This window comes from Ailuropoda melanoleuca, chromosome 5, assembly GCF_002007445.2.
Source record: "Ailuropoda melanoleuca isolate Jingjing chromosome 5, ASM200744v2, whole genome shotgun sequence".
Lineage (NCBI taxonomy): Eukaryota > Metazoa > Chordata > Mammalia > Carnivora > Ursidae > Ailuropoda > Ailuropoda melanoleuca.
Window position 1 is genome coordinate 61,972,524 of NC_048222.1, and position 21,789 is coordinate 61,994,312.

Here is a 21,789-nt window from a genome sequence, read left to right on the forward strand (position 1 = left end):
AAGTACTTCTTAAAGTTTTCATTTCTTTTGATATTTAAGAGCAGAATAAGGATATCTTGAGGGGCAGCATATTATTTTTACGTAATGTATAAACATACCTTGCACAATGTAGGATCTTAAGTATATTAATATTACTGTGCTTCAAAATTAGAAATCAAAAATTTGCACTTCTAACTTAATAAATATATTTACATCTCACAAGTTTCTAAACTTGAAGAGTTAATGAGACAAATTAATTGGGTTTATTCCTTTTTCATTTTTCTCTCTCTTTTTTATAACTATTAGGTCTTCATGTGCGTTTAAGCAGGCTAGGAGCTGTTTCAAGACTGCATGAATTTGTGCCTTTTGTAAGTGACTATTAAGTGTTGATTTACTTATATCTATTTCTAAACACCTCTTGGTTGATGAGAGGGAAGAAGAATTTTGAAACCTACCTGAATAATTCCCGTTCAGTACTTTTATGTCTCTATATAAGTACATTGAAATCTGAATCACAAGAACTTGGGATTATCTCATTCAGGTCCATCCATTTTACTGATTAGAAAACTGAGGACTGTTTAGTGCCATAACTTTGAGACACATCCAAACCCTCTGAAAAATAACAAAATTGCTCATCTGTTTCAGGAGGACTTTCAAGTAGAGGTACTAGTGGAATATCCTTTACGTTGTCTGGTATTGGTTGCCCAGGTTGTTGCTGAGATGTGGCGAAGAAATGGGCTCTCTCTCATTAGCCAGGTATGGCAAGGCCTGTTTACATTTATGAGTGTGTTCATTTTCTGATTGTTTTTTCTTTTATTTAATTTTACCTTGTGTCCCTGGATTTTGCTGACTGTTTACTTTCTGTTCTCTTAAATAAACTCAGAAATGAAAGTTCTAGTAACCATATAGACATTTGTTGTTTTGTCCTATTGAGTGGATAGATTAAGCGAAAGCCAGTAGAAACCTGTGTGTTAATATAGGTCTTTTCTGAAGATTTCCTTACTTGGGGACCTGTAGTCTTCCCACCACCATTCTTTTTTTCTTTTTTTTTTTTTTAAGATTTTATTTATTTATTTGACAGAGAGAGAGCGCGCATGAGCAGGGAGGAGGAGCAAGGGCAGAAGGAAAGGAAGGCTCCCCCCTGAGCAGGGAGCCCAATACTGGACTTGATCCCAGGACTCTGGGATCATGACCTGAGGTGAAGGCAAATAATTAACCCTTGGGCACCCACCACCACCATTCTTAATTGAAGGCTACCTTAACAATTTTTCCTTCTATTCTAGAGCAAATAAAAGGAAATGCTTTTCCTAAAAGGTGGGAAACTGAACTTGTAAAGCTACAACTTGGGAGAAAAATGGTGTTACGATTAATTGTAGAAATTGGTTTACTTTTATTGAAGTTGGCATTTTTAACTTAGAGGAAATAAATTCTTTTGTTGTATATGTTGAGAGTAATAATTAATGTAGAGCATATTTTTTAATTAGAGAGAGAGCAGAGCGAGAGAGAGAGAGAGCACAGGCTGGGGGGAGGAGCAGAGGGAGAGGGAGAAGCAGACCTCTTGCTGAGCAGGAAGCCCAACGCAGGGTTCCATCCCAGAACCCCAGGATCATGACTTGAGCCGAAGGCAGACACTTAACTGACTGAGCCACCCAGGCGCCCCAATGTAGAGCATTTTAAACTCTGAAGTATTTTCCTGCCCTATTTCCTTCAAAATCTCACAGATCCCTTAAAATAATTCATAGATTTACAATTTTTTCCCCACTAAGGAGTTCTTGGAATTTTTAGTTTTGAGAAAGTTTTAGAAATAGTGTTTGTTGAGAATTCTGTTTAAAACAAAATAATTTTTGTAGCTTCTATTCTCGCTTTTATTTTATAGGTATTTTATTACCAAGATGTTAAGTGCAGAGAAGAAATGTATGATAAAGATATCATTATGCTTCAGGTACCTATTGAAATTACTTTGGTATTTATGTCTTAACTTTTCTTCTTAGGTCCCTTGTAATGAGAAAAGATACTATAATTATTTTTAACTTTATTTAAAATTTTTTCACTTAAAATTGAGTATGGCATCATAAAAATGGAAGGGATTACTACATTATCTTATGCAGACTTTATACTATCTCTGACTGCCCTACTGGAGACAAATGTTTCTTCATTTAATACATGTAGAACTGTGATGCTGCATTTCTTTCACAGATTGGTGCATCCTTAATGGATCCCAACAAGTTCTTGTTACTGGTACTTCAGAGGTATGAACTTGCTGATGCATTTAATAAGACTATATCCACAAAAGACCAGGTAAGCAACAGAAAAAGACATGTGAATTAATTCCAAAGGAAATATTTTTGTTAACAATTTTAATCATATTTAGGATTTTTTTTCTTTGGTTTTATTTCCAGAAATCACACATACAACATGCATATATATCTACATATCCACATACACTATAGATTTTGGATAGTAACCCTTTATCAGATGTGTTGTTTGCAAATACCCCATTCTGAAAGCTGGCTTTTAGTTTTGTTGATTGTTTCTTTCGCTGTGCAGAATTTTTTTATCTTGATGCAGTCCCGGTAATTCATTTTTGCTTTTGACGCATTGCTTTGGTGACTTGTCTAATAAGTTGCAATGGCTGAGTTCAAAGAGATTTCTGCCTGTGTTCCCCTCTAGGATTTTGATCGTTTCCTGTCTCACATTAAGGTCTTTTATCCACTTTGAATTTATTTTTATGTGTGGTGTACGAAAGTGATCCAGTTCATTCTTCTGCATGATGCTGTCCAGTTTTCCCAACACCATTTGTTTAAGAGACTATCTTTTTTCTATTGGATATTCTTTTTTTTTTTTTTTAAAGATTTTATTTATTTATTCAACAGAGATAGAGACAGCCAGCGAGAGAGGGAACACAAGCAGGGGGGAGTGGGAGAGGAAGAAGCAGGCTCATAGCGGAGGAGCCTGACGTGGGGCTCGATCCCATAACGCCGGGATCACGCCCTGAGCCGAAGGCAGACGCTTAACCGCTGTGCCACCCAGGCGCCCCTCTATTGGATGTTCTTTCCTGCTCTGTTGGAGATTAGTTGATCATAGAGTTGAGCGTCCATTTCTGGGTTCTCTCTTCTGTTCCATTGATCTATGTGTCTGTTTTTGTGCCAATACCATACTGTCTTGATGACTACAGGTTTGTAATATAGCTTGAAATCCGAAATCGTGTTGCCTCCAGTTTTGTTTTTCCTTTTCAGAATTCCTTTAGCTCTTCAGGGTCTTCTGTAGTTCCATACAAATTTTAGGATTGTTTGTTCTAGCTCTGTGAAAATGCTGCTGGAATTTTGATAGGAGTTGCATTAAACATGTAGATTGCTTTGGGTAGTATAGACATTTTAACAATGTTTGTTCTTCTAATCCATGAGCATGGAATGCTTTCCCATTTCTTTGTGTCCTCTTCAATTTCTTTCATAAATGCTCTATAGTTTTCAGAGTATAGATCTTTTACTTCCATAGTTAGATTTATTCCTAGGTATATTCTTGTTTGTGGTGCAATTGCAGATGGGATCAGTTCCTTGATTTCTTTTCTGCTGCTTCATTATTGACGTATGGAAATGTAACAGATTTCTGCACATGGATTTTTATATCCTGCAACTTTGCTGAATTTAGAAATGATCACTTTTTAAGTTTTGGTGTCTTGTTTGTTTTTAAACCAAAAATTGATCATTTTGTATGTGCTGTTTTGTAATTTTCTTTCTCTGCTTAATGAGATATTATGCTGTATTTTTTCTTGTCATTAAATAAATACACAACCCCATCATTTTTTACATCATAATTTTTCATGGCTTTATATTATTGCGCTGTATGATTGCATTATACCTTAGTCCCCTATTGCTGAAGAGGTTTTCTAGCTTTTTAGTCTCAGAAACATCTCTGAACCTCACGGTTTAAACACTTGCCTAATTATTTTGTTAAGATAAAGTTTTGGATGTGGATTTGCTGAAGAAAACAGTGTGCTCTTTCTTAAGACTCTCAATACATATTGTCAAATTGCTCTTGGAAAAGTTACTCAGATTTACACTCTCTAGCAGTATGTACATTTGTAATGGCACTGGTATTTTTAATCTTCACTGATGCAGTAGATGGAAGCTAGTCTTTCATTTGTAGGTGTAGTTCTTTAATTAGCAGTGAGGATGACCATGTTTTCATGATTATTGGCCTTTTTCTCCCCCTTTCTGATAGTAAATTATCTTTCTAGTTCTTCATCCTTTTTCTGTTTTTGTCCAAGTTCCTTATTTAGTAAGGATATTCTTCATTTATTGTATTGTTTACATTTTACACAATTTATTATTTGTAGTCCTATGCAGTTTCATCACACCTTCATTGCTTTAATATTTGATATGAACTTATAAATTAGTCCTTACCTACTTTGAATTTATGAATCATGTTTTTTTATGCTTTCAATTAGAAGTTAGTTGCAGAGGGCCAGAGAATAGGATATAAAATACGAAGCTAATTTTTAGTCATGTCTTATACTCCGTAAAAAATGAATATCTAATTTGCTACATTGCTTACATAAGAGGTGTATAAGGAAAGCTACTGTCACCATAACCGGGATCTATTTTTTGAAGCCTCTGTCCCACCAACCCAGATAAGAAGGAAGTCATTAGAATTAGTTTGTTGACTTAAGGCTATATGGTAATGATAAGGAAAACAATAATATTTTTATTGAGTTGCTATTTGCCAGGTATTGTGAACCTTGTGGAATTTGATGTCAAAAAAGGGAATTATTCACCTAATAATCTGTTGTTGTCTGGAGGAAAATACTGGACTGCATGGGCCCTGCACCTGATCCAGAAATTTATGTTCTATGAAAGCTTTTGGTTCATATGTAACTAATTTATTCTTTTTTGACTCAATAGGATTTGATTAAACAATATAATACATTAATAGAAGAAATGCTTCAAGTCCTCATCTATATTGTAGGTAAGATTAAAACATGTTTGAAATAGGATATGTATTCTTTTTAGAGAGAGCATTAATAAAAACTGTAATTTATCATTTTACTCTTCTCCCAAACATAGCATAGACTATTAGAGATTAATGTGACTAATATGATTGGTGTATTTAGAAATCCAGCTTTTAAAAAAGCACAACTCTATTATATCTCTATTTCTCAATACCTGATTTATAATTGGTCTTGTTTATAGAGGTCTGGAATATAATTATCCTACTTAGAAACATAGATGAAAAATATCTCTACATTGAGTGCTAAAAATCTAATTTATATATGAAATTTCAGTGTAACATAGGTCTAAGCAAAATACATTTTCATCACGTCATTCTATTAAATTACTTTGTGCAACGTTGGCCATGCTTTTATTTTTTTATGTTCTGTTTTATAGTCTTTGTTGATTTTATCAGCTAAGTAAAAATTCTTACCTTCTCATTCTAGCTGTTGTTTCTTACTTTGCTGCAGCAGATACAGCTTTATATTAGTAGTTCCTAGTAAGAATTCTAGCCGTTAGCTAAATCTGAAAACGTGGGTTCATTTTACTTGTTGTGAAAGAATTAGTTACTGACTGGCTGCTTGTCTCAGCAGGAAGTATGATAAACCTTCATTGCTAAATGAGATGTAACTGTGTAAAAAATTTTTAAATTAATGCTTTTATTAAATTATAAAAACTTGAGGGGAATTTTAATGTTTGCTCTTGGAATACTATATGAAGAATTTCTAGTACTGTACTATATTTTTGCTATTTTTTATTTTTCCTGTTTTATTATTGCTACTATTATTTTTCTGTTATTGTGTTTATCCAAATTTATTGGGTTTTTCCTCCTATGTGATTTGATTTTTGGTTAATACTTGCTATATTTTTAAGTATAAGTTCATTACTTTCAGGAGTCAACATTTAATATATATCATTAATATGTATGTGTAAGTAATATGTGTATAATTATATAATATTCTATAGTAATTACATATTGTATTGTTATACATTATATTATTATACCTCTATTATTTATAATATATTAACTCTTAAGAGCATGCCATCTATATTCTTTGGGTCTCAGATTCCTGATTTGTAAAATTTGAAGCTAATCTGTATGATCTCTAAAATTTCCTCTAGCACTGAACTTCTAGGGAATTTTGTTTTAGGTGAAAGAAAATTGAAAGTTACAAAGTGCTTTACCAATGTTAAGAGGAATGATCTGTTTGAAATGAATTCACTTCACAAAAGGTCATTCTTCGGGTAATGTGTAGAATTTATCAAATCTTTTGGCAAAAGTTTCCTGTCTTTAAAATAACCTTGTTATAAATATCACAGGACTTTGTATACATGTAGTATTGAAAATCAGTGGTGGTGACATAAGGCTAGTTACCGTAGGCCTTGGCTTTTTGTTTTTTGTTTTTTTTTTAAAGATTTTATTTGTTCATTTGACAGAGAGAGAGAGACAGCCAGCAAGAGAGGGAACACAAGCAGGGGGAGTGGGAGAGGAAGAAGCAGGCTCCCAGTGGAGGAGCCCGATGCAGGGCTCGATCCCAGAACGCCAGGATCACGCCCTAAGCCAAGGCAGACGCTTCACGACTGAGCCACCCAGGCGCCCCTACCGTAGGCCTTCTTAAGGCAATTAGAATTAGATGATATGACACCAGTGAAGTTCCCATAGTTAACTTACCTATTTCCTCTCTCCATTTGGCAATTTATGGAGATGAAAAATGGAAATGTGATTATGTGGGCATTTTAGCAGCGCCAGTCATTCCTAATACATATTATTTTAAGTATTTTGTGTTTGAGTTTTCACTTTGTTCTTTCTTAAAATAACAAGTAGAGACAAAATTGGGGAAGATCTTGAAAGAAAAGCTATTGTTCAACAGTGGCCACTGCTCTTTCAATGCCATGTGCTTTGTTTTCTGATTTAGAAACATATGCTAATTTAATTGAGGGGCCTTGTTTGTAATGTGTGAGTATGTGTACCTCTGTGTGTTTGTGTGTGTATAAATTACAAGAAAGCCTGTGTTCTTTAGATCTCTTCATTTTTCTTCCTCTAACTTCTACATATAGACTTTTGTTCAGATTTTGGAACATGTACAAATAATTTTTGGTCCCTCTCTCATGGACATACTGCAGTGTTCTGTGTATAAGTGTTCCTAGTAGAAGAGATTTGAATAGAAAATAATTGTTTTATTGTTTCTTTTTATTGTTTGTATTAGGAGAGCGTTATGTACCTGGAGTAGGAAATGTGACCAAAGAAGAGGTCACAATGAGAGAAATTATTCACTTGCTTTGTATTGAACCCATGCCACATAGTGCCATTGCCAAAAATTTACCTGAGAATGTAAGTCCAATGTGGTTTTTACTCCATTCACCTTAAGATGGGATCTATTTTCTTTTTTGTTAATTGGAAACTATTTTGAAGTTTGAGGAAAATCTATTTGGTAAATTTTGCAGATCTACAACTTTTCGTTCTTTAGTGGTATAAACTTTAATTCTGGACTTTTGGGCATTAAGAAACATTTAAGAGACATTATAGCTATTTGGAAAACATCTTAGAGCAAGAAACTCCTTGACTTTTTGTTTACCTTAAAATAAAAGTTCTCTAAAAAAGGGAGCTCCCTAAAATACTATTTGGGTAGTGTGTTAGTCTGGATCTTCTGAGAAGCAGATGTCAAGAGAAAACATGTATGAATTTATTAGGAATGATGCCTATGAGAGAAAATGGTGAGGGAGTTTGTAAAAAGTGGGGGGAGCCATCAGACTGTCAGGCGAGGCTGATTCCAGGTGAAGGAAGGAAGGCAAGGTAGAAGCATGCTAGATCACTGGGTAATCTACTCCATGCTCGATGTCTTCCCCTTTATCCCAGAGTGAGCCTGCATTAGTATCTCTGCTGCCTCTGACTGAGGCCTGCAGGGTGCATTCTCAGGGCCACCACAGGTTATGTTTTTATATATACTGATAATCGAAGTAATAGTCCTAAAGATTATGAGTCTCATATTTTTTCTCCTGAGATTTAATTATGAATTAGAACAATGATTCTTAAAAGAGAATTAGACTTACCTACTATCAAGGTAGTCTAGAGAAGTAAAATAGAGATAAGCTTGGACTATTGGTCATTTTTCCCAAAAAATATTTGTATCTTTTTGCAGTGTCATTGTTAACTGCTTCTCAAACTAACCATTTGGCATAACACCTTCATAATTTTTGCATATCCATCTACCAGTTTTATAATTATTAATACATTTTAAGATTAACTTATTTTTTTTTTTTTAAGATTTTATTTATTTATTTGAGAGAGAGAGACAGCCAGCGAGAGAGGGAACACAAGCAGGGGGAGTGAGAGAGGAAGAAGCAGGCTCCCAGCGGGGAGCCTGATGTGGGGCTCCATCCCAGGACTTTGGGACCACGCCCTGAGCCGAAGGCAGATGCTTAACGACTGAGCCACCCAGGCGCCCCTAAGATTAAGTTACTTTTTTAAAAAAGATTTATTTATTTGTGAGAGAGCACATGAGCACAAGAGTGGGGGGAGGGTCAGGTGGGGAGAATCCTCAAGCAGCTTCCCCACTGAGTGTAGAGCCCAACGTGGTGCCCAGTCTCATGACCTATGAGATCATGACCTGAACTGAAACAAAGAGTCAGATGCTCAGCTGATTGAAACACCAAGTCTCCCCTAACTTGCATTTTTTTCTTAGCATCTTTCTAGGCAATGCTATCAGTGAAATAGTAGATTTAGATTCTAGATTTTTTCCCCTAATTCATATTAAAATAAGTGAGTAACTATTCAAAATTTTAAAAATATATAACTGTGTACCACCTAAAATAATTTCATATACCTCTAGTGATATACATACCGTACTTCGCAAAAAGAAAGCCGTAGGGCATACCCTAAGTTCATTACTTACCCCAAATGCATTATTTTTAAAGGAGGTTAAATTTCATAAGTTTTATAAAACTTTAGGAATCTGTGAGCTTACTTTAGTATCTTGACTTTGTTCTTATCCTGACTTTAAATGATTTCATAAAAAAATAATATTCCTTGATTAAGGAAAAGTTTCAGCCAGTCAGAAAATTATTATCATGCAGAAGCCAGAATACATTTGGGCATCTACATATGTTTTGCTGTAGATCCCATTTATTTTACAACCTTAGTTTTAGGTATTTATACAGCACAGACATGTGCTTAAATGATGTGGATAATGAACATATGACATAAAGAAAAGTTTTTTCTTTGAACTGTTGGGCAGATGTGTGTGTATCTATATGTGTACATATATGAGGGCAAACTTAGATAAAATTTCTTCCATAAGTAGTTTATTTATAGATTTTATTTCTGTTAAGAAATTGGTTCCTTAAAACAAAGTTAATTGGTTTCAGACCTAAATTTTTTATACTGGAAGTTGATCTTTTTTTATTGCTTACAAAGTACTTCAAGAATACTATTGAAATGCATTCCAGTTTACAGTAAGAGAAGGAAATTCATAACATGAAGGTAAAAATGATAAAAATATTGTTTCAACAGGAAAATAATGAAACTGGCTTAGAGAATGTCATTAACAAAGTGGCCACATTTAAGTAAGTACTTAATGTTTATATTTATTCTGAGAGGTAGACCAGTCTTTGTTCTTGTACTTTGGATGCTTTGTAGAAGCTCTGGAAGTTGACCCTTCAACACAGGTTTGAATAGCATGGGGTCCACTTATACAAGGAGTTTTACTGTAAAGTACTATAAGTGTATTTTCTCTTCTTTTTGATTTTCTTAATAACATTTTCTTTCCTCCAGCTTACTTTCTTGTAAGAATATGGTGTATAATACATCTAACATACAAAATTTATATATATTAATCAGCCGTTTATGTTATTAGTAAGGCTTCTGGTCAGCAGTAGGCTATTAATGGTTAAGTTTTTGATTGATAAAAGAAATAGAGGATGAACAAACAAATGGAAAGATATTCCATGCTCATGGATTAGAAGAATTAATATTATTAAGATGTCCAAATTATTCAGAGCAGTCTGTAGATTCATTGCAATCCCTATCAAAATACCAACAGCATTTTTCACAAAACTAGAACAAATAATGCTAAAAGTTGTATGAAATCACAAAAGACCCCAAATAGCTAAAAAAAAACTTGAGAAAGAAGAACAAAGCTGGAGGTGTCACAATTCCAGATTTCAAGGTATACTACAGAGCTATTGTAATCAAAACTGTATGGTCATATTGGCTAAAATCAAAAACACAAGAAACAGCAAGTGTTGGTGAAGATGTGGAGAAAAAGGAACCTTCTCACACTGTTGGTGGGAATGCAAACTGGTGCAGCTACTCTGGAGAACAGTTTAGAGGTTCCTCAAAAAGTTAAAAGTAGAACTACCCTATGATCCAGTAATCGCACTGCTGGGTATTTACACAAGAAGTACAGAAACACTAATTTAGATGAATATGTGCACCCCTATGTTTATTGCAGCATTATTTACAATAGCCAAATTATGGAAGCAGCCCAAGTGTCCATCGATAGATGAATGGATTAAGAAAAGGTGGTATATATTATACAATGGAACATTATTCAGCCATAAAAAAGAATGAAATCTTGCCATTTGCAGCAACATAGCCGGAGCTAGAGAGTGTAATGCTAAGTGAAATAAGTCAGTCAGAGAAAGACAAATACCATGTATCTCACTCATGTGAGGAATTTAAGAAACAAAACAAATGAACAAAGGAGAAAAAAGAGAGAGAGAGAAACCAAGAAACAGACTCTTGAAAATAGAGAACAAACTGGTGGTTGCCAGAGGGGAGATTGGTGGGGGGGATGGGTGAAATAGATGATGGGGAGATTAAGAAGTCCACTTGTAATGAGCACTAGGTATTGTATGGAATTGTTGTATGGAATTTTACACCTGAAACTAGTATAACACTGTTAACTATACTGGAATTAAACTAATAATAATTTTTTTAAAAATGGTATGCTACTGGCACAAAAACAGGCACATAGATCAATGGAATAGAAAGAGAGCCCAGAAGTAAACCTACAATTATATGGTCATTTAAGCTATGGCAAAGGAGGCAAGAATATACAATGGGGAAAACAGTCTCCTCAATAAATGGTACTGGGAAAAAAATTGGACAACTCCATGTAAAGGAATGAAACTGGACTACCTATTAACACCATACACAAAAATAAGCCTAGCATGATTAAAGACTCTAATGTGAGACCTGAAGCCATAAAAATCCTAAAAGAGAACACAGGCAATAATTTCTCTGACATCAGCTATAGCAGCATTTTTCTAGATGTCTCCTGACAAGTGAAACAGAAGCAAAAATGAACTATTGGGACTACATTAAAATAAAAAGCTTTTGCACAGTGAAGAAAATCATCAACAAAACAAAAAAGCAGCATACTGAATGGGAGATTTTATAATTCTTTGGTTCTTTGAGATACATGAAATGGAAATAAGATTTTAAATGGATTAATTCTTGAAATTCAAAAAATTCCTACTGGTAATGAATTTCTACTTTTATTTCACAAATAAATTACTAGATTTAAATAACTTTTAAAATAGGATGTAGCTTTTTTATGGTTTAATAATACTCCATAACATATTTCACTTAAAAGTTCAATAGAAACCCAAAGCTGTTTAATGTGCGGAATAAATATGAAGTATTCCTTTTGGCTTTGATGCTTTTCCTTTTAGTGCTGTGTAAAGGATTCAACACCTTTTTCTTTTTTTTTTTTTAAGATTTATTTATTTATTAGAAAGTGAGCGAGCATATTTGCACATGGGGGGAGGGGCAAAGGGAGAGGGAGACAGAATCTCAAGCAGACTTCCCACTGAGCATGAGCCCAACACAGGGCTCCATCTCATGACCCTGAGGTCATGACCTGAGCCGAAATCAGAAGTTGGAGGCTTAATTGACTGAGCCACCCAGGTGTCCCAATACTGTATTTTCATCCACGATTTGATATCTCACTACCATTTTAGAAAGCCTTAGCAAATTAAGTAGGGCATGAGATCAGGCCTGTATAGTATAAAATAAACTTCCTCAGATTTATTTAAATTTCTTAATTATGAAACACAATTTGGCTGTTATCAAAACTTTGAGCTTGCAATGTAGGTTTTTAGTTCTACTGTTGAAATTTGTCATTTCAGTTTAAGTAAGATAATTGATAAATGATCATATTTCTTCTAGATTCTGACAGTTTGATTGATTTTTAGGTTCTTATTATGTCAGTATTTTATACTGCAAGAACACTGCAGTTCATCTCTGTACTTTCTGTTTAGGAAACCAGGTGTGTCAGGCCATGGAGTTTACGAACTGAAAGATGAATCATTGAAAGACTTCAATATGTACTTTTATCATTATTCCAAAACGCAGCATAGCAAGGTAGGAAAAGATACCCTATCATTAGATAAGCCTAAAATGCTTTAAAATTTAAAATTTCCTGGTTTTTCTGTAGTTTCATACTCATCCTCATTAATAGAGGCCAATATCTCACCCAAGAAATTAAAATGGAATCAGTAATGTTATCTAGTGTACAGACAATATTTAATTTTTTCTGATTTACCAGAAATATCCTTTATCACTGTCTCATGGGGAGGAGGATTCAATAAGGAATCCTGCACTTCACTTGGTCTCATGCTTCTGTAATCTCCTTTAATTTAGGATAATCTTTTTGCCTTTTTTGTCTTTTATAATATTGCCATTTCTATAGAGTTACAGGCTACTGATCTTTTAGAATATCCTACATTCTGGATGTGCCTGATTGTATTCTAATGGTTAGATTCAAGTGAAACATTTTGGGACAAGAATATATATAGGTAATATATTGTAGCATGTCAGTAGGCACATAATGTCTATTTGTCCCATTAAGGGTAATGTTAAGTTTGATCACTTAGGGCAATGTCTGGACTTATCCTTATAAATATGAATGAATAATTTCCAGCCCATAGTACAACGCCCTGAATATATATACCAGGCACTAAATGAGTAATGTTGACCGAAAGAATGGGGAGTAAAATCTTGAGGGATGTTACTCGTCTGGTTTGCCGTGGCTTTTCCTAGAACAGTCATTTTATTTCTGGCACAAGGTAACATTTTGAATATGTACTTTGAATACATTTTGAAGCAACATATGTTTTGGTAGGCTTCTGGATCTTTCCTGCCTGCTTCAAAGTATTCCATTTGTTTCATGCTTGCCAGGCAGTCTATTTAAATTTACTTTTTTTTTTTAATACATAGGCAGAACATATGCAGAAAAAAAGGAGAAAACAAGAAAACAAAGATGAAGGTAAAAAGTGAGATTCTGAGTTGACTCATTTTTTAAGATTTTATTTTTTTATTTTGAGAGAGAGTGAGCAGGGGGAGGGGCAGAGGGGGAGGGAAGAGAGACAAGCAGACTCTGACTCTGCTCCAATTGCAGAGCCTGATGCAGGGCTCCATCTCACAACCCTGAGATCATAACCTGAGCCAAATCAAGAGTCAGATGCTTAACTGACTGAACCCCACATGTCCTTGAACTAACTCATTTTGATTATTTTCTGTGGTTTTTGTTTCAGCAAAGCATATAGTGTTTTTCATTTTTGTCTTTGTTGTTTTTTAAGAGCGGGCAACTAATGGAAGTGCAAAGAACCCTTTAATTCTTGTCCTCATGTTAAAATATGGCTTACATCAATGGTGATAGAATTTTTAAATTTATAGCAAATAGAGTTTATTTTGGGTGATTGATATAGTGACTTATATTTCCCTTGACATTGATGTGTTCAGTGCTTTAAAGGTAACAAAAATCACGTGTTGTTCCGCATGTAACATATGATTTTGACATATTCAATTTAGCATGTAGGATAACCCAAATAAAAATATACTTGTTTGTCTCTTCTATCCATCTCCCACTCACTATAGCATTACCACCACCACCACCTCCTGAATTCCGTCCAGCTTTCAGCAAAGTGGTTAACCTTCTCAATTGTGATATCATGATGTACATCCTCAGGACCATATTTGAGCGGGCACTTGACGCAGATTCAAACTTGTGGACTGAAGGAATGCTTCAGATGGTATGCATACTTGAAAGATTTTTCTATTTCCAATATTGTCTCTACATCATAGGGTTTGTGAGGAACCAGGGAGAAGATCATCTTTGGTCTAACTTTGTAACTTCAGTCAGAACCACACTAGAGCACCTGAGACCTAGGGATCATTAAAAATAGTTGAGATGTGGCACAGACTTTCTTAGTCATACATTCTCATGTTTTAATATCCTAACTCTTGAGAACCATTTATATTGGGGGGAGGGGAAGCCTGCCCTGCTAACAATGAATTGGTGTATCCTTACTGCATCATAATTTTCTATATTTCTTATTTCACTTGTATTGTGAGCAAATAGTTATTTCAAGACAGACTTGAATCTTGGGTTACCCACTTCCTATTTAGGAGCAAACAATAATTTCTCCATTGGTTAAGTGGGTACAATTATTTAATAGAGCTTTTATGAGAATTAGCTCATTAAGTGGAAGAGGCTTTTTTTTCTTGATATTGTTATAGATAAATTACTTAGTAATGTCACCTTTGGTAGCTGTAACTGGGTATTTATTTAACTTAATTTAAAAATTAATTAATTTAATGTAATTTTCTTTCTTCCTTGGCTGTTATTGGTCTGAAAGTTCTAAATGCTGGTCATACCATATATGTATCTCAGTTTTTGTTATAACAGTGGTAATACATGAGTAAAAAATTTCAGGCCATGGAGATATATTTGAAATCAAAGGTTAAATTTCTCTCCCTCCCACCTAGTGTTCTACCTAGGAGATGAGCACTGTTAAAGGTTTGTATCTTCTGGAAATCATTCCACATTAGCATATATAAGCCTATTTCATTCTTGATAGATGTATGTTCCGTTGTATGGATAGGTATGGTGCATTTAACCAGTCTCCTATTAATAGACATTTAGGTTGTTTTTTAGGTCTCTGTATAACAACACTGAAATGAACGTCCTTGTACAAATACCTTTGCATACTTGATTGTATCTTTCATACTGATTCTTAATACTAGGTCTGTACCTTTACATTTTTGATAAATATCAAGTTGGCCTTCAAAAGTATTATACCAGTTTACTTTGCCATCACCAGTGTGGTGAAGAGTGCCTATTTCCCAGCCCCTCAGCCAGCTCCGTATTTTACTAACCTCTAAAATTTTTGCCACTCTAATAGGTGAAAACAGGATGGTCTTGTTTCAGTTCACATTTTTTTGAGGTTGAACATTTTTCATATTTGTATTTATTGTTTCTCTTTCTGTGAACTGCTTGTTCATAACCTTTGCCCCTTTTTTACCAATCAGGTTGCTTATTATTTACCTTAATTTAAAATATATTTACTTGAGGATACAGAGTTTTATAGATCTTTTCATATTCCTCTTTCAGGCATTTCATATTCTGGGATTGGGTTTACTAGAAGAAAAGCAACAGCTTCAAAAAGCTCCTGAAGAAGAAGTGACATTTGACTTTTACCATAAGGCCTCAAGTATGTTTTAGTATTAATTTTCAGCATAGCTTCAGCTACTTACCAATTTGTAAGTGAAAATTTAGCTCTTACAGAGTGTTACTCTACCACTCCTTAAAGCATAGACAATTCTGAAATTAAGACTTTTCCCAGCACCTTTAGTTCTTAACTAGTGTTTTCAACAATAAAAAAAATTTTTAATCCCCTACTACAGACTTTTTTACTGCTTAACCTCCCCTTTTTTTGAGTGGGGGATGTGTTCATTGATGGTTTCTTACTTTCATTCTTTGTCTCAGTGTTACAGATATTTGTTGCTTCATCAACCATAGCATTCATACTACCCCATCTACGAAGATACTAATGTTCCTGAATGTAAAATGATTATAGATGTCTGAGTGAATGATAGTGTGTCTATCTTGAACTGTTTTCTTCCTGTCAGAACAGGATAGGTTTAGAATAGATTTTTATTAAGATGTATTTAATTTATTAGATAAGACCATTTCATCAAAGAGCATTCTAGAGACATTGATTAGGAGACCAGTAGGAGAAAAGCATCTCATATTTTGTTTATAGACTGTATTTTTTAGGTCCTTGAAGATATCATAAACCTGTTCAGTTTATGGATATAAAAAGCCCCCACTTTCATATTTTTGGGAGCTTTGGTTCTCATTAACTACTTTTACTAGACAGCCATGTGGAAGAAAGGTGGGAGACAGATCATTAAAGGGATCTTTTACTTAGCAGCCCCAGTGGTAAAATGTATTAAGAGTTCTCAAGTAATTCAAGTTATTCAAGTTGTTTAATTAATACTGAGTACTTCATGTCATTGCAGATTCTTCTGTTGAAAAATTAATGTAGTTAAGAGAGTGATTATGAACTTTGGTTATCAATGTGAATAACATAACATTAATTATGGATTATAATTATGAAGGTTTTTATTATGATTTGTAACTTTTGTGTTTTAAAAAAGGATTGGGAAGTTCAGCCATGAATGCTCAGAATATACAAATGCTTTTGGAAAAACTCAAGGGAATTCCCCAGTTAGAAGGCCAGAAGGACATGATAACATGGATACTCCAGGTGAACCTGATAAATAAACTGTATCAATCTTGGTTTAAATATTGAAGGCTCCTCTGTCTGTAATGTTAAACCATTATTCTCTAATTTTAAAGTCATTTACTACTGATTTCATGGTCACTCATATTTTTTCATGTTTTAGTGGAATTGTTTTTAATAAGATTTATTCGTGTCATTATTCAGTCAGCATGTGTTGAATGCCTATTGTGTGCCGTTGTCATTTCTAGACTCTGAACAGCACAGATAAGGTGCTTGCTATCACAGGGCATACACTAGTTGAGGTACAGGCAATGAAAAAGAAAAGGATAATTCAGTAGATGGGTAGAGGGTGACTTCAGATGGGTAATCAGAAAGGCCTCTTTTGGAGCACCTGGATGGTGTAGTTGGTTAAGCATCCAACTCTTGGTTTCGGCTCAGGTCACAATCTCAGGATTGTAAGATCAAGCTCCATGTCAGGCTCTGTGCTCAGGGCGGAGTCTGCTTGAGATTCTCTGTCCCTCTCCCTCTGCCTCTCCTGCTCATGTGTGTTCTCTCTCTCTTTCAAATAAATAAATAAATCTTAAAAAAAAAAAAAAAGTCCTCGTTTAGGAGGTGACATTGAAACTGAATGACATGGAGCCAGACTTATAAAAATCTGCAAGAGTATTCCAGAAAAAGGAAATGGCACTGCAAAAGCTCTAATGTGGCCAGAAGAAGGCCAGTATGAAGGAAGCACAGTGAGGGAGGGAGAGGAAGATAGGCAACAAGGTCAGAGGGGCAGCCAAGAGCCAGATCATGTAGGACCTGACAGCTGAGGGTAAAGTGGTAGATATTATTTTTGAGGACAGTGGGAAACATTGAAGGATTTTAAATGATGTAATCTGGTCTCTACTTCTGTAAGATCACTGTGGCTCCCTGGTGTAAGTGGATTATAGGGGACAAAAGTAAAAGTGGGGAAACTATTAGAATATTGCTGCAGAGGAGTGCCTGGTTGGCTCAGTCAGTTAAGCGTCTGCCTTTGGCTCAGGTTGTGATCTCAGGGTCCTGGGATCGAGCCCCACGTCAGGCTCCCTCCTCTTCAGGGAGTCTGCTTCTCTCTCTCCCTCTGTCCCTCCCCCCTGCTTATGTTCTCCCTCTCTCTCTCTCTCTCAAATAAATAAATAAAATCTTAAAAAAAAAAAAAAAGAATACTGTTGCGGAAATCCTGTTGAGAAATGAGCATGACCAAGGCTCAGATGCAGATGGTGAGAGGCTGAACTGATTCAGGTGTAATTTGGTGGCAGAATGTATAGAATTTGCTGATAAATAATGGTGGAAAGGATAAGAGAGATCAAGGAGTCAAAAAGGACTCGAATTTGGAGTTTGAACTGTTGAGTGGATACCACTGCCTTTGGAGAGGAGTGAATAAGGGGTAGGGAGAGAAGACAGGAGTATTACCTTAATGGGAAACCCTCCACATGGAAACATGAAGCCAAGATTATGGACTTTCCCCTCACTGTGTTTAGTAAAAGATTCTGATGTGATCAGCTAGATATTGTTTTGGTAACTTGAATATAGAATGCTTATTTTCCATATTCGTATCAATTGGAGATCTTCGTACTGACTTGTACTTCAAGAAGTCAGCTTTTTTCATAACTAGAGATACTCCTTAAACATGCTGGATATAATTCTTATATAAGAATAAGATAAGATATAAGAATAAGAATCTTATTCTTATATCAATAATAAGAAACCTTATAATTAAGGTTTCTCTTGGAGTAGAATTCACAAGTATTTAGTATTTGTGTTAAATTTGCCAATATAATCATTTTAAAAATATAAAATAGAAAACAGAAACAAGGTAGATAAGTATTCAGCTCTTATTAAGAAAATAAATTGGGGGCGGTGGTACCTGGGTGGCTCAGTCAGTTAAATGTTTGCCGTTGGCTCAGGTCATGATCCTGGGGTCCTGAAATCGAGCCCTGAGTTGGGCTCCCTGCTCAGTGGGGAGTCTGCTTCTCCCTCTCTCTCTGCCCCTTCCCCCCAACTCATGTGCACAGTCTCTCCCTCTCTCAAATAAATGAAATCTTAGAAAAGAAAAGAAATCAGGGGTGCCTGGGTAACTCAGTCATTTCAACTCTTGATCTCCGCTCAGGTCTTGATCTCAGGGTTGTGAGTTCAAGTCCCACATTGGTCTCCACAGTGGGCGTGGAGCCTACTCAAAAAGAAAAAATAAATTGAACTACATTTGGTTCAAGATTTATATTCTGTAGATAGAACGTTATATATTGAAGATCTATTTCTGAAAATTTATTTTCTTTTAGAATACCAAAGTTCATTGTCAAAATATACAAAAAGTGCAAGTATCAACCCTTAACAATCATTAGGTATTTTCCCCAAATGTTTAATATAAAGTTGTGTTGTAAGTTCCTTGTGGGAGGTTTTTACACATGAGAATGGGAGTCCTTCAAAATATAAATAAGTTTTGTGGATGTACCATCCTATTGCTGAAACTTTGGTTTTTGTTAAAAGAATGAGACTCATCTATATAAGCTATTGTGGAAATATCTTCACAGGTAAGTGTTAAGGTGAAAAAGAGAGATAGGAAACTGTGTATGGTAGGGTTGCATTTGATGAAAATATATGTAAATATGGAGAAATATATATTCTGAATTTTGTTTCTGCAAAAAAAAAATTTTTTTTTAAGAGAAGGCAGGGGAGGGGTAAAAGAAGAGGGATAGACGAGGGAGAGAGAATCTTAAGCAGGCTTCACACCCAGAGTGGAGCCCAACGCAGGGCTCAGTCTCATGACCCTGAGATCATAACCTGAGTCAAAGTCAAGAGTTAGACGTAACTGACTGAGCCACCCAGGTGCCCCCTAATCATCTTAATTTAGTTTAATTTTGGGGAGAGCGACTGGCATCAGGAAGAGGGGGTTTCACTTTCCATTTTGTTTTTTTGTCTTTATATGTCTTTGTATTAAAAATGTTATTTTAAAGTAAAAAAAATTTTTGCCCTGGCAAAAGTAGAGGTATGCTCATATCTGCAGATGGAATCAGCTGATTTTACTGCCTGCAACCTCCTTTTTCTTTTTCTTTTTCTTTTTTTTTTCCCCGCCACTTGCAACCTCCTTTTTAGCTATATTGCTCATCAACGAGGGGAGGTGTTTATCATAGGAGTCACTTTTTATATACTTAAACTACTTATATAACTGTTTACATGTGTAACTATTTGTGCGTGTGAATATATTGTCAAGTTTAAGTCAAAGACATTTGGTGTGACATATGACAAAATCAAATTAGTGAATTTTTCTGTTTCTGGTCAGTCTAACCAAATTTTCTTTTAACATTTCATCCATTTCTCACAGATGTTTGACACAGTGAAGCGATTAAGAGAAAAATCCTGTTTAATTGTAGCAACTACATCAGGATCAGAATCTATTAAGAATGATGAGGTAATAACATTATAAAAATGGTGGTGTTCTTCTCTGTCTTTGAACTTTACTGGTGTAAGAGAGCTGCTGGATTTTTGTTAGAGGGAACCTGTTTGTTGTAAAGTTTGTGAGATGTCCATCTTCTGTTGTTCATTGTATTTCTATAACACAGGGATTAGTGGCATTTGACATATAGTTGTCCAGTATAATATATGTATTTTATAAAAGCAGAGGAAATTGATGTACAGTGGAGCTCTGTTGGAAATATCGTATTTTATTAATCTTTAAAATATTCTGATGTCTGAAATTGGGTATATCCTGTAATTAATGACTTCTTATAATTTAATCAGCCACATCCTTTTCCTACTAGAACATAAGATAATGGTACATCTTAGATTCAATGAAATGCAGTAATATTTAGGTTACAAATTTCTATAATATGACAAATCAGGTTTTGATGATTCTAATCTTAAAATTTTGAGAATATTGTTACTTGTGATTTTTTTTTTATTAGTTGTGATACTTAACTATCCCTCTTAAAAGAAAAACACTGGACTTAAGTTAGATGTAAACAATAAAAAGACATCGTACATCTCAGTAATATGTTTAAGTTCTCAGTCTTAGCAGTGCATCTAGTTGTAACTATTAAGTATCATCAAGTTGGGTAAAATTGATTAAATATCAGTGATTGAATGATTGACATATGATTTAAAAATTTTTTCTTAACTCTATTTCTTAATCTACCTGTATTGAGTATAAAAGGCAATTTATTAGATATTTAAGGTACTTGGGGCTTTTACATTGAATTATGGAAACAATCAAAAGCTCAATTAGTTGTATGATATGATGGAGCCTGTATGCTTATTTTGAGACATCAGATTGAATCTAGGCTTAAGTGGTAATCAAATTTTATCGGACTCTTACTCTAGGAAATTTTGCCTGACTGAACAGTATATGTAAATTTCAACAATGGATCTTACCTAATTTTTGTGGTTTCTTAATACCCAGATTACTCATGATAAGGAGAAAGCAGAGCGGAAAAGAAAAGCTGAAGCTGCTAGACTGCATCGCCAGAAGATCATGGCTCAGATGTCTGCTTTACAGAAAAACTTTATTGAAACTCACAAACTCATGTATGACAGCACCTCGGAAATGTCTGGGAAAGAAGACTCCATTATGGAGGAAGAGAGGTAAACCAAGCAAAACTAGAAATTAGCAACTCAGTTTTTTGGAGGAAAAAGGACATAGTCATTTTAAATAAAATTTTTCCAAAATATATTTTATAGTAAGAGAAATTACATTATTTTTAAACAAAGGAAAGGCACAAGTGAAAGCTCTTAAGGTATTTATTGAATGTAAGTTTATGTTCATAAGCAGTTCAAGTGCACAAATAGTTTGTTGAGAGGCTTTATACACAAGAAGATAAAAAATGGGAATGGCAAAAATTAGATCAACTTCTGTTATCTTATATGCACAGGCTCTTTTATTTATTTTTTTATGTTAAAAAAATCTAAGTACTAATTGTACTTTTTGTGTTTCTTTGAACTTATCTTAATTTTCTTTTATATTACATATTGCAGAGTGTGTTACATATTGCACAGGGTTTTTTAGATGCACATTTATGTATCAGTTCAAATATCCCACATCATTTTTATGGTTTCTTGTAAAAATGACTGCAGTTATTATAGATTGAAAACAAAAAATCCTTCATCTGAAAAAGATGGTTTATATTTATTTTTCTTTTTTTCTTAAAGAGAAAGAAGACGATGCTCATGGTTTGGTCATGGATAGCACATTAGAAAACGGGCATCAGTAAATCTGGGTCCCACTGTGGTGTGCTCTTGGGGAAATCCATTAACCTGCTAAGACTCATACTTT

The 21,789-nt window shown here is 34.6% G+C and overlaps 1 protein-coding gene across 2 annotated transcripts in view; it reads left to right on the forward strand.

Moving 5' to 3' along the window:
* The window catches only part of UBR1 (ubiquitin protein ligase E3 component n-recognin 1), a 133,940-nt gene that overhangs the window by 62,979 nt on the left and 49,172 nt on the right, over positions 1 to 21,789 (forward strand). For both annotated transcript variants that reach the window (XM_002913189.4, XM_034661057.1), the window contains exons 16-29: positions 286 to 347; positions 625 to 735; positions 1,856 to 1,921; positions 2,176 to 2,277; positions 4,881 to 4,944; positions 7,175 to 7,299; positions 9,478 to 9,530; positions 12,231 to 12,333; positions 13,189 to 13,237; positions 13,849 to 14,003; positions 15,365 to 15,464; positions 16,414 to 16,523; positions 19,846 to 19,932; positions 20,920 to 21,101. In XM_002913189.4, the coding sequence (XP_002913235.1) occupies positions 286 to 347; positions 625 to 735; positions 1,856 to 1,921; positions 2,176 to 2,277; positions 4,881 to 4,944; positions 7,175 to 7,299; positions 9,478 to 9,530; positions 12,231 to 12,333; positions 13,189 to 13,237; positions 13,849 to 14,003; positions 15,365 to 15,464; positions 16,414 to 16,523; positions 19,846 to 19,932; positions 20,920 to 21,101 (1,369 nt within the window). The remainder of the gene's footprint in view (positions 1 to 285; positions 348 to 624; positions 736 to 1,855; positions 1,922 to 2,175; positions 2,278 to 4,880; positions 4,945 to 7,174; positions 7,300 to 9,477; positions 9,531 to 12,230; positions 12,334 to 13,188; positions 13,238 to 13,848; positions 14,004 to 15,364; positions 15,465 to 16,413; positions 16,524 to 19,845; positions 19,933 to 20,919; positions 21,102 to 21,789) is intronic.